The sequence below is a fragment of the Ranitomeya imitator genome, chromosome 6, assembly GCF_032444005.1.
Source record: "Ranitomeya imitator isolate aRanImi1 chromosome 6, aRanImi1.pri, whole genome shotgun sequence".
Lineage (NCBI taxonomy): Eukaryota > Metazoa > Chordata > Amphibia > Anura > Dendrobatidae > Ranitomeya > Ranitomeya imitator.
The window spans coordinates 245969289-245984146 of record NC_091287.1 but is presented as its reverse complement, the minus strand read 5'-3'; the positions used below and the strand labels follow the sequence as shown (position 1 = coordinate 245984146).

Sequence of the window (14858 nt, the reverse complement as noted above, 5' to 3'; positions counted from 1 at the left end):
CCCTAATTTTGCATTTTTACAAGGGTAACAGGACAAAATCATAACATTTGTTGTGCAATTTCTCCTGAGTACGCAGATACCCCATATGTGGGGGAAAACCACTGTTTGGGCACCCGGAACGGATCGGAAGGGAAGGAGCGCCATTTGGCTTTTAGAATGCAAAAGTGACTGGAATTGATAGCGGACACCATGTTACTTTTGGAGAGCCCCTGATGTGCCTAAACAGTGAAACTCCCCACAAGTGACCCCATTTTGGAAACTAAACCCCTCAAGGAATTTATTTAGATGAGTGGTGAGCACCTTGAACCAACCCACTGCCCACCCTCCCCCCGAATGCCTGTAAGTATGATCTTTTCATGTCCCATCTGTTTAATGGATGCCAATATAACCAATGGGTGATGAATGCTTGTAATGAATCTCTAACTATCATCTCTCACCCACAGGTGACATTTAACGAATACGTCATGATGAGTTCACAACATTCACTAAACGGATCTCATAGTAGTTTATCTGTCTACTGAAAGAAAACTTACATGGACAAAGTGTCTGCAGCAGCAGCAATGACCTTCTCTGTTCTTTCCAAGAAAACTGGAACGGTGATGGTTTCTTCTTCAGGTAAATCCACCAACAGTGTGTCAGAAATGTCCAGAAGTAACTTCTCAATTCGGCACTCCAGGATGTCAGAGGCTTCCTTACAAATCTGTTCCACCTCTCTTAAGGAGCTGTAGACATTGGCTATATCTGAAATATTAGAAAAATGGATCATTTAATTTCTTGTGAAATTATAAAATATTTCACATATTATATTTAACAGATAAACACAAGTTTTATAGCAGGGCAACAAAAAGAGATAACTTCAAGCACCAGAGCCCAGGTGTGACCAAAATCCTTGTATCCCCAATGCTTTCACCCCCTAGAACAACTAAACATTTTGTATTTTTGGTGTTCATACTTTTTTTTTATGATCATTCCTTTTTACAGTTATGTACTCATAAGAAAATCCATAAAAAAAATCAATGAAAGAAAATATTGGCACCTATAAATGTTTTAGAGGCAGAAATAAAGTTGTCTCTTCCCTTCCTTTTTATTGCGATGGGGTGCTTGACTTGAGAAACTCGTGTAGATGTACAGGGTGAATTACCATAGGAATAGTTTAGCGATGGAGTTAAGATCAAACAGCTGCTTCTATATTCACAGCATGCAGAGTTCAATGATCACAATCCTGGGAGGCATTGTAAATTAGGAGGGAACAGCGAAGTGAATATGATTTTGTCATTGCAGAGAATACCCCTGGATTATAATAACACATGTACATGAATATGGAGAGTAAAACATTTGACACCCTGACGTGCGAGAATCCTGGCTCTGAGAGCAACAAGAAAAGGATCCACTTTAGAACAATTGCTGAACAGGTGTAAGAGTGGTGGACTGTGCTATTGGGTTCCTACCCCTGAAGACACCAATTCTCTGCATATTATAATGTAATTGTGACGCTGTAAGAATCTGGCTGCACTCGGATGTCACCCGAGTGCAGTCCGATTAGAGCATGTAGATTCAAACGGAGAGTGGACCCACTGGACCGTGATGACGAACCCCTCTCGGACGAGCTGACCAGGTGGACCGCCCCCTATACAGGGAGAGTTAGGGGCAGGCCCGTGAGGGACTATCGCCACGGAAGCTGGAGGGTCGACTGAGAACAGATGAGAACACAGCAGGCACAAAGGGAAAGAGGGAACAGAAAGGAAATACTGAGACAAGGGAGAAGATGGGAAGGCTACAGAGGCACGGAGACTGGCAGGACAATATGGAGACACCGAGGCTGACGGGAGCAAGGAAAAGATATAGGAGCCGGGCAGGTACCGCAGAGGAGAAGGAACTGAAGGAACAAGGCAGGAACACAGGAAACAGGCAGGCACTGCAGAGGGCGGAGGAGACCCAAAGTCAGAGAGCTAGGAACCCTCAGAGACCACAGGTGGCCAGAAGCACTTGTAAACACAAATGAACATCAGGCACAGAGAAGCAGCAGGAAGCAGTTTACATAGCAGCATGGGAGCTACTTCCGGGTTACAGTCCTCCAGGATGACAGAGCGGACAGGAAGGAGCGCCAACAGAGGAATCAGATGTGCGCACGCGCAGAGCTGAATGCGGCGCGCGTGCGCACCCGGCGAGCTGCAGTGGGGAGAGGCGGCGGCAGCAACGGCATGACAGTACCCCCACCTTTACGCCCCTCCTTTTTAAGACTAGAAAGAAACCGGGACAAAATACGAGGAGCCCGAATGTTCACTCGAGGCTCCCAGGACCTCTCCTCAGGACCAAAACCCTTCCAGTCAACCAAAAACAAAGTTCTCCCTCTAAGTTTTTTCATGGCTAAGATGTCCCTAACCTCAAAGACATCATCCTCGGAAACAGGCGAAGGAGAACAAAGGTTAGAAGAATGAAACTGATTAAAAACTACAGGTTTAAGGAGAGACACGTGAAAAGAATTAGAAATACGCAGAGAGGCAGGCAACTTAAGTTTGTAAGAAACGTCATTAATACGAGACAAAACTTCGAATGGACCGATATAGCGAGGACCCAGCTTATGTGAAGGGATTTTGAGACGGATAAATTTAGAAGAAACCCAAACCTTGTCCCCCGGATGGAATATAGGAGAATCAAGACGTCTTTTGTCCGCATGTCTCTTCATCCTAACTTGAGTCAACTCAAGGGCGGACTTGGTCTCCTGCCAGACCCTGGAGAACTCTCTAGACAGAAGATCAGCCGCTGGTACAGTAGAGACAGGAGGAACCGGAAGAGGAAGACCAGGATGTTGACCGTAGACGATAAAAAATGGAGATTTGTTAGTAGCTTCGCTGGGATGGTTATTGTAAGAAAACTCAGCCCATGGCAGTAAGTCAGACCAATCATTCTGATGAGAATTGGAGAAATGGCGGAGATAAGTTACCAAGGTCTGATTAGTACGTTCCACCTGGCCATTGGACTGTGGATGGTAGGCCGAAGAAAAATCAAGCGAAATGTTCATAGATCTGCAGAGGGATCTCCAGAAGCGGGCGGTGAATTGAACACCTCGGTCAGAAACAATATGTAAAGGAAGACCATGAAGACGAAAAATATGGTGAACAAAAATCTTTGCCAATTCGGGAGCAGAAGGTAAACCTGGGAGAGCGATGAAATGAGCCATCTTGGAGAAACGGTCCATGACCACGAAGATGACGGTGGAACCAGAAGAATGAGGCAGATCAGTGATGAAATCCATAGATAAATGTTGCCACGGAGAGGAAGGTACTGGCAAAGGATGTAGAAGCCCAGAAGGTAGTTGCCTGGGAATCTTATTCTTGGCACAGGAAGGACAAGAGGCGACAAAACTTTGGACATCCTTAGACAACGTTGGCCACCAGTAAAAACGAGAGATCAAACGAAAGGTTTTTTTGAAACCAACATGTCCAGCCAGATTGGAGGCGTGACCCCAAAGTAAGACACGTCTCCTGTTCCCTTCAGCGACAAAGGTCTTACCCGGAGGCAACGAAGTAAGAGAGACTGGAGCAACTGTGATGACTCTGGCAGGATCAATGATGTGTGCAGGCTCGTCCTCCAAATCCACCACCTGGAATGACCTAGACAGAGCGTCGGCTTTGGAGTTTTTATTTCCTGGCAAAAAACGAAGTTCGAAGTCAAACCTGGCGAAAAACAAGGCCCACCTGGCCTGCCGAGGATTAAGTCTTTGCGCAGAACGAATATACGCCAGATTCTTGTGATCGCTGTAGATTATAAAACGATGTAAAGCCCCTTCTAAGAGGTACCGCCACTCCTCTAATGCCAACTTGATTGCCAACAGTTCTTTATCACCGATGGAATAATTTTTTTCCGAGGAGGAGAAGATCTTTGAGAAAAAACCACAGGGCACAAGACGACCAGAAGAGGATTTCTGCGAGAGCACAGCTCCAGCTCCAATTGCAGAAGCATCTACTTCAAGAATGAAGGGTTTATTGGCCACTGGACGATGAAGAATAGGAGCTGAGGCAAAGGCTTGCTTGATGGACCGGAAAGCCTCTTCGGCCTCAGACGACCACAGATGAGGATTGGCACCCTTCCGAATCATGGATGAGATTGGAGCTGAAAGAGAGGAAAAGTGAGGTATAAACTGCCGATAGTAGTTAGCAAATCCAAGAAATCGCTGAATTGCTTTCACTCCAAGAGGACGCGGCCAGTTGAGCACGGCAGAAACTTTTCCCGGATCCATACACAAACCAGCGTCGGAAATGATGAAACCCAAGAAGGGTAGAGATGACTGTTCGAAGACACATTTTTCCAGTTTTGCGTACAGCCGATTCTCTCTCAAACGCTGAAGTACTTGCCGTACATCTCTTCTGTGAGTAGACAGATCTGGAGAGAACACAAGGATATCGTCCAAGTACACTACAACACAGGTGTAAAGTAGATCCCGAAAAACATCATTTACGAACTCCTGGAAGACTGCGGGTGCATTGCATAAACCGAAGGGCATAACCAAATATTCATAATGACCATCTCTGGTATTAAACGCAGTCTTCCACTCGTCACCAGAACGGATACGGATCAAATTATAAGCTCCTCTGAGATCCAATTTGGTAAAGATTCGTGCTCCACGCAGACGATCAAAGAGTTCTGGTATGAGAGGAAGTGGGTACTTGTTTTTGATCGTGATGGTGTTGAGACCCCGGTAGTCTATACATGGGCGAAGAGAACCGTCCTTCTTTTTAACGAAGAAGAACCCAGCTCCTGCAGGTGAGGAAGACTTTCGAATGAAGCCTCTGGCCAGATTCTCTTGAATATATTCGGACATGGCTTGAGTCTCGGTAAGAGACAATGGGTAAATACGACCCCTAGGTGGAGTAGAACCAGGAACAAGGTCTATCGGGCAGTCATAAGAACGGTGCGGCGGCAAAATCTCCGCTTCCTTCTTGTTAAAGACGTCCGAGAAAGCGCAATAGGCAGGAGGAATTCCCACGGATTCCGAAGCAGACCGAGAGGAGGACACAGGCTTGACGGGAAGCAGGCACCTGTTCAGACAAGACTGTCCCCACCGTAGAACATCTCCAGTACGCCAGTCCAGCGTGGGTTCGTGATCTCTCAACCAAGGAAGACCCAAAAGGAAAGAATGAGACAAAGAAGGTAAAACATAAAAGGCCAGTTTCTCACGATGAAGTGCTCCAATCTGAAGTTCGACTTCCTCCGTAACCAAGTTGACGGTCTCCCGCAAAGGCTGACCATCGACGGAAGCTATTTGTCTAGGAGTCTCCAAGGGTCTAACAGGTATCCCAAGCCTGTTAACAACCTCGAGCTGAACAAAGTTCCCAGCCGCTCCTGAATCAACATAAGCCTCCAGAGAAAAGTGATGGGAACCTAAATGAAGAATAACAGACAAAACCAGAGGCGGAGAGGAATCATAACCACCTAGGAAGGCCTCTCTTACCTGTCCTAGGCGGATGCGTTTCCCGACTTCTGAGGACACGCGCGTAAGAGATGAGAGGCACTGCCGCAGTAAAAACAAAGACCTTGTGCGAGTCTCTCTTTGCGGCGTTGCTCAGAAGACTTAAGGCGATCGACCTGCATGGGTTCAGGAGAAGATGAAGAAGCCACCGGGGCTGCTTGAGAAAAGGAAGTCCCTCGAGCAACAGTGGTCTGGCGAAGAGGTCTCCCCTCTCTGGCAAGCTCACGAGTGCGCTCCTGAAAGCGCAGATCAATGCGTATGGCCAAGGAGATAAGATCATCCAAAGAGGTGGGAGTGTCCTGTCCCGCCAACGCATCCTTAATCCGTGAAGACAAACCACGCCAAAACGCTCCAACCAAAGCCTCATTATTCCACCCAAGGTCTGAGGACAGAGTCCGGAAACGGATGGCGTACTGGGCTACTGAGAGAGTACCCTGGTAAAGGTTAAAGAGGGACTCAGTGGTAGAGACCAGACGACCAGGTTCATCAAAAACCTTACGGAAGGTATCCAGGAACGGATTGAGTTGGGAGACCAAAGGATCATCACGCTCCCAGAGGGGATTAACCCATGCCAAAGCCTCACCCTCCAAATGGGATACTATAAAAGCAACCTTAGCTCGGTCGGTAGGCTAAAGTAGCGGAGACAATTCAAAATGCAACTGGCATTGATTAAGAAAGCCGCGGCACGCTTTAGAATCCCCACCATACCGAGGAGGTCTAGCAAGTCGGAGCGAGGGTTGTGGCGCAGAGACAGGAGTGGAAACAGAGGCCACATTCTGGAGGGAGCGAAGCCGATCATTAATGGAGGCCATAAAATTCAAAATATGGGACCGAGTGTCCCGTTGTTGACCTAGCTCCTGCTGAAGGGCAACCAACTGCGGAGCAATACCAGGATCAGAAGGCTGTAAAGCCGCTAGGCGAGACTCCATATTCTTTAAAAATGACATGATCCTAGTCTGGTTTTCACGCAAAAAGAGTAACTCCTTTTGAGTGGCAGAGACTCCAGCGGGGTCCATGGCCTGATGTTACTGTGACGCTGTAAGAATCTGGCTGCACTCGGATGTCACCCGAGTGCAGTCCGATTAGAGCATATAGTAAAGTTGTGACACACATAATACACACAGATTATAAGTAAACAAGTACCAATATTGTAAGAAATATATCATGTGTGTATATTTGGACTAAACTAAAGGGACAACTGTAAACAGAAATCCTAATACTCCACAAAGAACCACAGTCCGTAAATCCCATAAAATATACCTTTATTAAATATACAAAATTATAAAATTGAACAACGGATAAGATACATTGGGACAAATGGGGGCTAGTGAGAAAAACTGTACGGCAGTAAAATACAGGGCTACAGAGTACTCCCCACCATGTCAGCACAACATGTCACATAATATATACTCCAATGAGTGATGTAAACAAGTACACACAATAGAGCACTGATAGATAATACTGAGGCCAGGGACAGTATATTAACAATTTAGGTGCAAGTGCACATATGGCAAAGAGATTTCACTGCATGCCGGCCACATATCAGTATAGAATATAGAAAAGTGTATACCTGATGCTTGCTTATACCACATAATTATGTCACATAATATATACTCCAATGAGTGATGTAAACAAGTCCACACAGTAGGGCACTGATAGATAACACTAAGGCCAGGGACAGTATATTAACAATAAGGTGCAAGTGCACATATGGCAAAGAAATTTCACTGCATGCCGGCCACATATCAGCATAGAATATAGAAAGGTGTATACCTGATGCTTGCTGGCCGGTGAGGGACCTGAGCATCAGGTATACACTTTTTTACACATTAGAGCATGTAGATTCAAACGGAGAGTGGACCCACTGGACCGTGATGACGAACCCCTCTCGGACGAGCTGACCAGGTGGACCGCCCCCTATACAGGGAGAGTTAGGGGCAGGCCCGTGAGGGACTATCGCCACGGAAGCTGGAGGGTCGACTGAGAACAGATGGAAACACAGCAGGCACAAAGGGAAAGAGGGAACAGAAAGGAAATACTGAGACAAGGGAGAAGATGGGAACGCTACAGAGGCACGGAGACTGGCAGGACAATATGGAGACACCGAGGCTGACGGGAGCAAGGAAAAGATATAGGAGCCGGGCAGGTACCGCAGAGGAGAAGGAACTGAAGGAACAAGGCAGGAACACAGGAAACAGGCAGGCACTGCAGAGGGCGGAGGAGACCCAAAGTCAGAGAGCTAGGAACGCACAGAGACCACAGGTGGCCAGAAGCACTTGTAAACACAAATGAACATCAGGCACAGAGAAGCAGCAGGAAGCAGTTTACATAGCAGCATGGGAGCTACTTCCGGGTTACAGTCCTCCAGGATGACAGAGAGGACAGGAAAGAGCGCCAACAGAGGAATCAGATGTGCGCACGCGCAGAGCTGAATGCGGCGCGCGTGCGCACCCGGCGAGCTGCAGTGGGGAGAGGCGGCGGCAGCAACGGCATGACAGTAATAGTGTCATGCAGTTTTAGAAATATTTTTTCATGTATAGTGTGGAACGGGTATAAGTTAAAATTTAGGACATAGTGTAAGTGGCAAACCTCAGTAAAAAGGAACTGTTTCCTTATAGTTAATGAAATAGGGATGTACGGAAACCAAGGTTAAGTTCAATTGGCAGTGGGCAAGCATCTATCATTCGAGCCAGTGGGAAGTCTTACTGGAATCCGTTGCGGACATTCCTGCAACATCCGGAGCTCAAGGCTCGGTACAGGTACTATGAAGAGTGCCTTATCCCTTGGTGTACAGGGGATGATGAACGTGGAACCTCATGAAGTGAAGGTAATGGATCACAGGTGCACTGCAGGACTGAACGGGAAATCACTGGGGCTGACAGGAACATTAACTATAGGGATAGTCCAGGAAGAACGGAGAGTAATGCAGAATATGCGCTTTAGTAACGAAATAGGAACTAAGAAGTGTTGCGCCCAATACTGCGTGTTCCAATCTAAAGAACTTGAACTGTCCAGTAAACTTTTGCTTATTAAAATGAACTTTGTTTCCCCAGAGCTATGTGAGGCAGCTCCTGAAGATGGAGCCCTGAAGAATGTGGAGGCATGCGGCCTACAAGTGAGTATGATGCAACCCACAAGTGGTAGTACATTGGGACTGAGACAGGATTTTCCTATAAAGTGCCAGGGTTTTATGGAGCAGCAGCTTGTCCACAGCTACCACCCTCGTTCACTTTACACATGCATTTAAAGAACGGCAAGAAAAATGATCCTTTCATAGCATACACAGTAATCTTGTATTAACCTTGAAAACATGCATCACTTCACAGCACAGACTGTTGTCCACTTGTAGAAATCTGCTAGTTTGTGAAAGAAGTCAATTAAGTTTCCACTGAAAAGTGCAAGATACAAATTTATATTTTTTGCACCGACAAAAACAGAATTGGGTGAAACCGGATTCCATTGCTAAACTTCTTATCACAAACCACGCCGTGGGTATGGTTTGAAAATGCATGTTGAGCTGCATCATCTAGATTCACCCTCAGATATCACCTAAGAAATAATTATACCACACAACAAAATGCCAAAAAAGCTTACTGGAAATATAACTACATTACTGAATGTTTTTGCTTTTATTTGTAGACATTAAGACAGAACTTTCCATTGGATACAATAAAAAGGGTTTTAAGGTTTATGTAAACATAGTATAACATTCGTATAAAAATTAGTGATGAGCGAATATACTCGTTACTCGAGATTTCTCGAGCATGCTCGGGGATCCTCCGAGTATTTTTTAGTGCTCGGAGATTTAGTTTTTCTTGCCGCAGCTGAATGATTTACATCGGTCAGCCAGCATAAGTACATGTGGGGGTTGCCGGGTTGCTAGGGAATCCCCACATGTACTTAAGCTGGCTAACAGATGTAAATCATTCAGCTGTGGCAAGAAAAACTAAATCTCCGAACACTAAAAAATACTCGGAGGATCCCCGAGCATGCTCGAGAAATCTCGAGTAACGAGTATATTTGCTCATCACTAATAAAAAATACATTGGCCCTAGGTTGCCTTATTTAAAGAGGTACTCTTATTTTATTAAATTTCCTAAGTTATAAAGCAGGAAAATAAGCAAGTTTGTAATCTACTCACTTTCACTTTCTGCTTTCATTCTCATGCAATGAGAACTTTTATCTTACATAGTGAACAGCTTTTTTCCAAGCAGATCAGCCACCAGAATCTGGCCAAGTGTAAGCGGTAATTACACTCCAGACTGAGAAGTTAACTTTTAAGATACCAGTCAGCTCTCTCCATCCCATTGACTTCTAAAAAACAGTTAGATGTTCACCTTCCTCTCCCCTCCGCTCCCTTTCAGATCTCAATCAAGCTGCACTTATCAGTCTTTCATAATCATATTCCCTGGCCCGCAGCATCTGCAGTTTCAAGAGCAGTTCTCTTAATTACAGCGCTCACTTTCCCGAGTCATATTCTTGCCCAAATGCACTGTTATCCCTATCTATAAATTTAGTGATAAAAATGTAGACTTCAGAACAATGACAGCAGCATAAGCGAACGGACCGGAACAGTCACTCAAGGAAGAGCACCTGACCTCCTCCCAAGCAACCAGGAAGTAAGGAGATAGCAAAAGGAGGAGAGCTGCTCAATAGACAACTTGTGGATAACCTTTTAACATGCAACAATGTATTTTGACTGCTTAGGCTATGTTCATATGTCCAGTAGTGATCCTTTAGAATGGATCCAGCAGGAATCAGTTTGCAAAAAGTTGTGCAGACACAACTTTTCAGTCCATTTTTTAAAAACTGATCTCTGCTGGATCCGTTTTTTTAACATTGAAGTCTATATAAATAGATCCGTTAGTTAGGCTACTTTCACACTAGCGTCGGCCCGTCGCAGTGCGTCGGGCCGACGTACCGACGCATCCTGTGCCAACGCAGCACAACGGGGGCAGTGGATGCATTATTACAATGCATCGGCTGCCCCAATGTGAGTTGCGGGAGGAGGGGGCAGAGCGGTCGGAAATGGCGGACACGACGCACAAAAAACCGTTGCAAGCAACTTTTTTTGTTCCGACGTGTGGCAATGCGTCGCTAATGTTAGTCTATGGGGAAAAAACGCATCCTGCAGCCAACTTTGCAGGATGCGTTTTTTCACCAAAACGACGCATTGCGACGTGCGTCGTACGACGCAAGTGTGAAAGTAGCCTTAGTCCTCTTTTTTTTCCATTTGTAACAGATCCAGTAAGAAGATCCTTTACAAATGAAAGAAAAATGGATGACTATTAAACAGATCGTTTTCCACAGACTTCAATGTTAAAAAAGCGGATCCCGCAAAAATCTGTTTTTTAAAAAAGGCCTAAAAAGCTGTGTCTGCACAACTTTTTTGCCAATGGATTGCTGTTGGATCTGTTCTAATAGATCATTACTGGACATGTGAACACAGCCTTAGTAGTGTCTCTCTATAGCAGTGATTCCCAACTCCAGTCCTCAAGAGCCACCAACAGGTCATGTTTTCAGGATTTCCTTAGTATTGCCCAGGTGATAATTGCCTTACCTGGAAAGGCAAGAATTCCAGCACCTGGGCAATACTAAAGAAATCCTGAAAACTTGACCTGTTGGTGGCTCTTGAGGACTGGAGTTGGGGAACACTGCTCTATAGTATCCATTCTGTACTGCTCTGAGCTGTGCCGAGATGAGCTGCGTCTTTGGACATGTGAGAGCTGCTCAGCTACATTTTATTTTTCTAGTACAATATGTGTTCTTGTCTTCAATATAGAAATTCGCTTACAGTTTCCAGTAAGTCCTGTCTTTTATATGGTAGGACTTGCTTTATCGGCTTACTTTTCATAGTTTATGTTCATTCAGACCCCCAGCAGTTCCAGTCACAAATTGTCAGCAGATATTTTCACATCATTAATTATTATGCTTTACTTATATAGTGCTATCATAATCCGCAGCACTTTACAGATATTATCATCACGGCCCCCAATGGGGCTCACAATCTAGATTCCCTAACAGTATGTCTTTGGAGAACCCGGAGAAAATCCACACAAACACAGGGAGAACATACAAACTCCTTGCAGATGTTGTCCATGAAAAAATATGTTGCATAAATATACCTTTAATGTTCATTTTTTTATTTTCAAAATGTCATGTTGGGCATTTCATAACAAATCAATTGTTTTCCATTTGATAATTATTGTAAATTATTTTTCAAGTTACAAACGTTGTTTTGAAATCAATTTATTTTGTATCTTGAGGGGCCAGTATATACAGTTATCATATACTTACATTTGTCAATATTCAGGGAAGTCCAAGAAAGCTGAGTAAGACCTGGTGATAGGACGTCTTCAATCTGACTGATGAAAGGAGTCATAAGAGGTTTGAGCAGAGCTGGAATTCTATTAGTAAATGACTGATAGTCCATCAGCATATCTTGAAGCCTTAAATATAAAGAAACAAAGCGGAGTTATAAGTTTGTACTGAAATATGTAATCAAGTAGAACAAACAATTCATGTAAAGAGTAAAAAAATTTTATCTGCACTTATGCACTTCATTTTTGTCTTGCCCAAGTCAAGGAATAAGCTGCTGCTTGGGGCACCATAGGACCATTGTAAACTACAAAACCCAAAACAATCCGCCATTAAAATATATTTATACAACTCATTGAATGTCAAGTCAAAGCAGCTGAGAATGTTGTAGGCGCCACAAATGACAAAAAACACCTGTCTTCAGTACAAGAAGATGTGAATAAATATTTGTCTATCCGACATTAAACTAGGACTTCCTGTGGTCCTGTGGTTGTGATGCAGTGGAATGACACGTGTTGCCCTGCACCCAATGACCCGTGATGCTAGTTGTCCACTACTAGGATAACCCGTCATGGGAGGTGAGTACAGGCTTTATTATTTTATCCAGGCCGCACATTTAGTTCAAGAAGGGGTTGTCTTAGTAGTGGACAACCCCTTTAAGAAGGGCACTATTAATTTTATTTTTCAGAAAGAAGTGATAGATTCAATTTGTCCCTCTGCTTTCCTTAGAGAGCGGGGCCATTTTATGCAATATTATTTTAAGACTTGTTACGAAGACAGTTTTATTGCACTTAATATGTCAGGGTACATGGGTTGCCTTTGGTCATGGGCCCAGGATCCCAAAAGCTATCTTTGGCCCAAATGAAAAGACCAATACTATGTATGCACGTAATGGCACTGATGCAAGTATTCCATCACTACTGGACATCACTTTGTAAAGAGCAGTCAGCTTGTTAGTGCAGCCTTCTTTACAGACTGTATCGTTCACATGTTCTTAAAGCGTCAGTTGATGGGAGAAAATGTGACCATCCTCTTCCAATTGAAAAACAGTTTTTCCATGCATAGAGTTCTGCAATTCATAGAGGTTTTACTCTGCCTAAGGCTGTGGTCAGACGGCTGTAGATTCTCTCATCCGGGTGCGGTGTGATGTGAAACACACAACCATAGACTTGCATGGGTGCTCGCCAGTAGCGTAGCTACCGGGGGACAGAGGGTGCGGGCGCCGCGGGCCCGGTGCTCTGAGGGGGCCCACCCAGAGCTACGCTACTGTAACTATCAGGGCGCGCAGCGCGCCGATACAGTTACATGCTGCAGCAGAGCAGGGAGAATCGATCTCCCTGCTCTGCCGCTATGGGGCCCCTGAGCAGGCGGGGGGCTCGGTGCCAGCAGTGGGCCCCCCGCCCGTCATCGCATGCTGTGCTGCGCTCCTTCTCCCATCATCCCCCAGATCGTCTAACAGCGGGCGCGATTACGTCACCGCCTGGCGCCCACTGTCAGGAGATGAGCGGGAGCAGGGAGCGCCACTGGAACAAGGAGAAAGAGAGGTGAGTATTTATTGTTTTTTTATGGGGGTGCTGTCTTATATACTAGATCTGCCTATGGAGGGTGCTGCCTTATATACAGGATCTGCCTATGTGGGGTGCTGCCTTATATACAGGATCTGCCTATGGGGGTGCTGCCTTATATATAGGATCTGCCTATGCGAGGGGGTGCTGCCTTATATATAGGATCTGCCTATGGGGGGTGCTGCCTTATATACAGGATCTGTCTATGGGGGAGTGCTGCCTTATATATAGAATCTGCCAATGGAGGGGGTGCTGCCTTATATACAGGATCTGCCTATGGGGGGTGCTGCCTTATATATAGGATCTGCCTATGGGGGTGCTGCCTTATATACAGGATCTGCCTATGGGGGGTGCTGCCTTATATATAGGATATGCCTATGGGAGGGGGTGCTGCCTTATATATACAGTGCCTACAAGTGGTATTCAACCCCCTGCAGATTTAGCAGGTTTACACATTTGGAATTAACTTGGCATTTTGACATTTGGACTGTAGATCAGCCTGGAAGTGTGAAATGCACTGCAGCAAAAAAGAATGTTATTTCTTTGTTTATTTTTTTTTTTAAATTGTGAAAAGTCTTTTCAGAGGGTCATTTATTATTCAACCCCTCAACCCACCAGAATTCTGTTTGGTTCCCCTAAAGTATTAAGAAGTAGTTCAGGCACAAAGAACAATGAGCTTCACATGTTTGGATTAATTATCTCTTTTTCCAGCCTTTTCTGACTATTTAAGACCCTCCCCAAACTTGTGAACAGCACTCATACATGGTCAACATGGGAAAGACAAAGGAGCATTCCAAGGCCATCAGAGACAAGATCGTGGAGGGTCACAAGGCTGGCAAGGGGTACAAAACCCTTTCCAAGGAGTTGGGCCTACCTGTCTCCACTGTTGGGAGCATCATCCGGAAATGGAAGGCTTATGGAACTACTGTTAGCCTTCCACGGCCTGGACAGCCTTTGAAAGTTTCCTCCCGTGCCGAGGCCAGGCTTGTCCGAAGAGTCAAGGCTAACCCAAGGACAACAAGGAAGGAGCTCCGGGAAGATCTCATGGCAGTGGGGACATTGGTTTCAGTCAATACCATAAGTAACGTACTCCACCACAATGGTCTCCGTTCCAGACGAGCCCGTAAGGTACCTTTACTTTCAAAGCGTCATGTCAAGGCTTGTCTACAGTTTGCTCATGATCACTTGGAGGACTCTGAGACTGACTGGTTCAAGGTTCTCTGGTCTGATGAGACCAAGATCGAGATCTTTGGTGCCAACCACACACGTGACGTTTGGAGACTGGATGGCACTGCATACGACCCCAAGAATACCATCCCTACAGTCAAGCATGGTGGTGGCAGCATCATGCTGTGGGGCTGTTTCTCAGCCAAGGGGCCTGGCCATCTGGTCCGCACCCATGGGAAGATGAATAGCACGGCCTACCTGGAGATTTTGGCCAAGAACCTCCGCTCCTCCATCAAGGATCTTAAGATGGGTCGTCATTTCATCTTCCAACAAGACAA

General features: G+C 45.4%; 1 protein-coding gene across 1 annotated transcript in view; it reads right to left on the bottom strand.

Moving 5' to 3' along the window:
• LOC138642420 (dynein axonemal heavy chain 5-like) overlaps window positions 1-14858 on the bottom strand; it is a 546381-nt gene that overhangs the window by 429792 nt on the left and 101731 nt on the right. Inside the window, exons 21-22 of the mRNA XM_069730567.1 lie at window positions 11768-11919; window positions 534-741 (exon numbers count right to left, since the gene is read on the bottom strand). Coding sequence (XP_069586668.1) covers window positions 534-741; window positions 11768-11919 — 360 coding nt within the window. The remainder of the gene's footprint in view (window positions 1-533; window positions 742-11767; window positions 11920-14858) is intronic.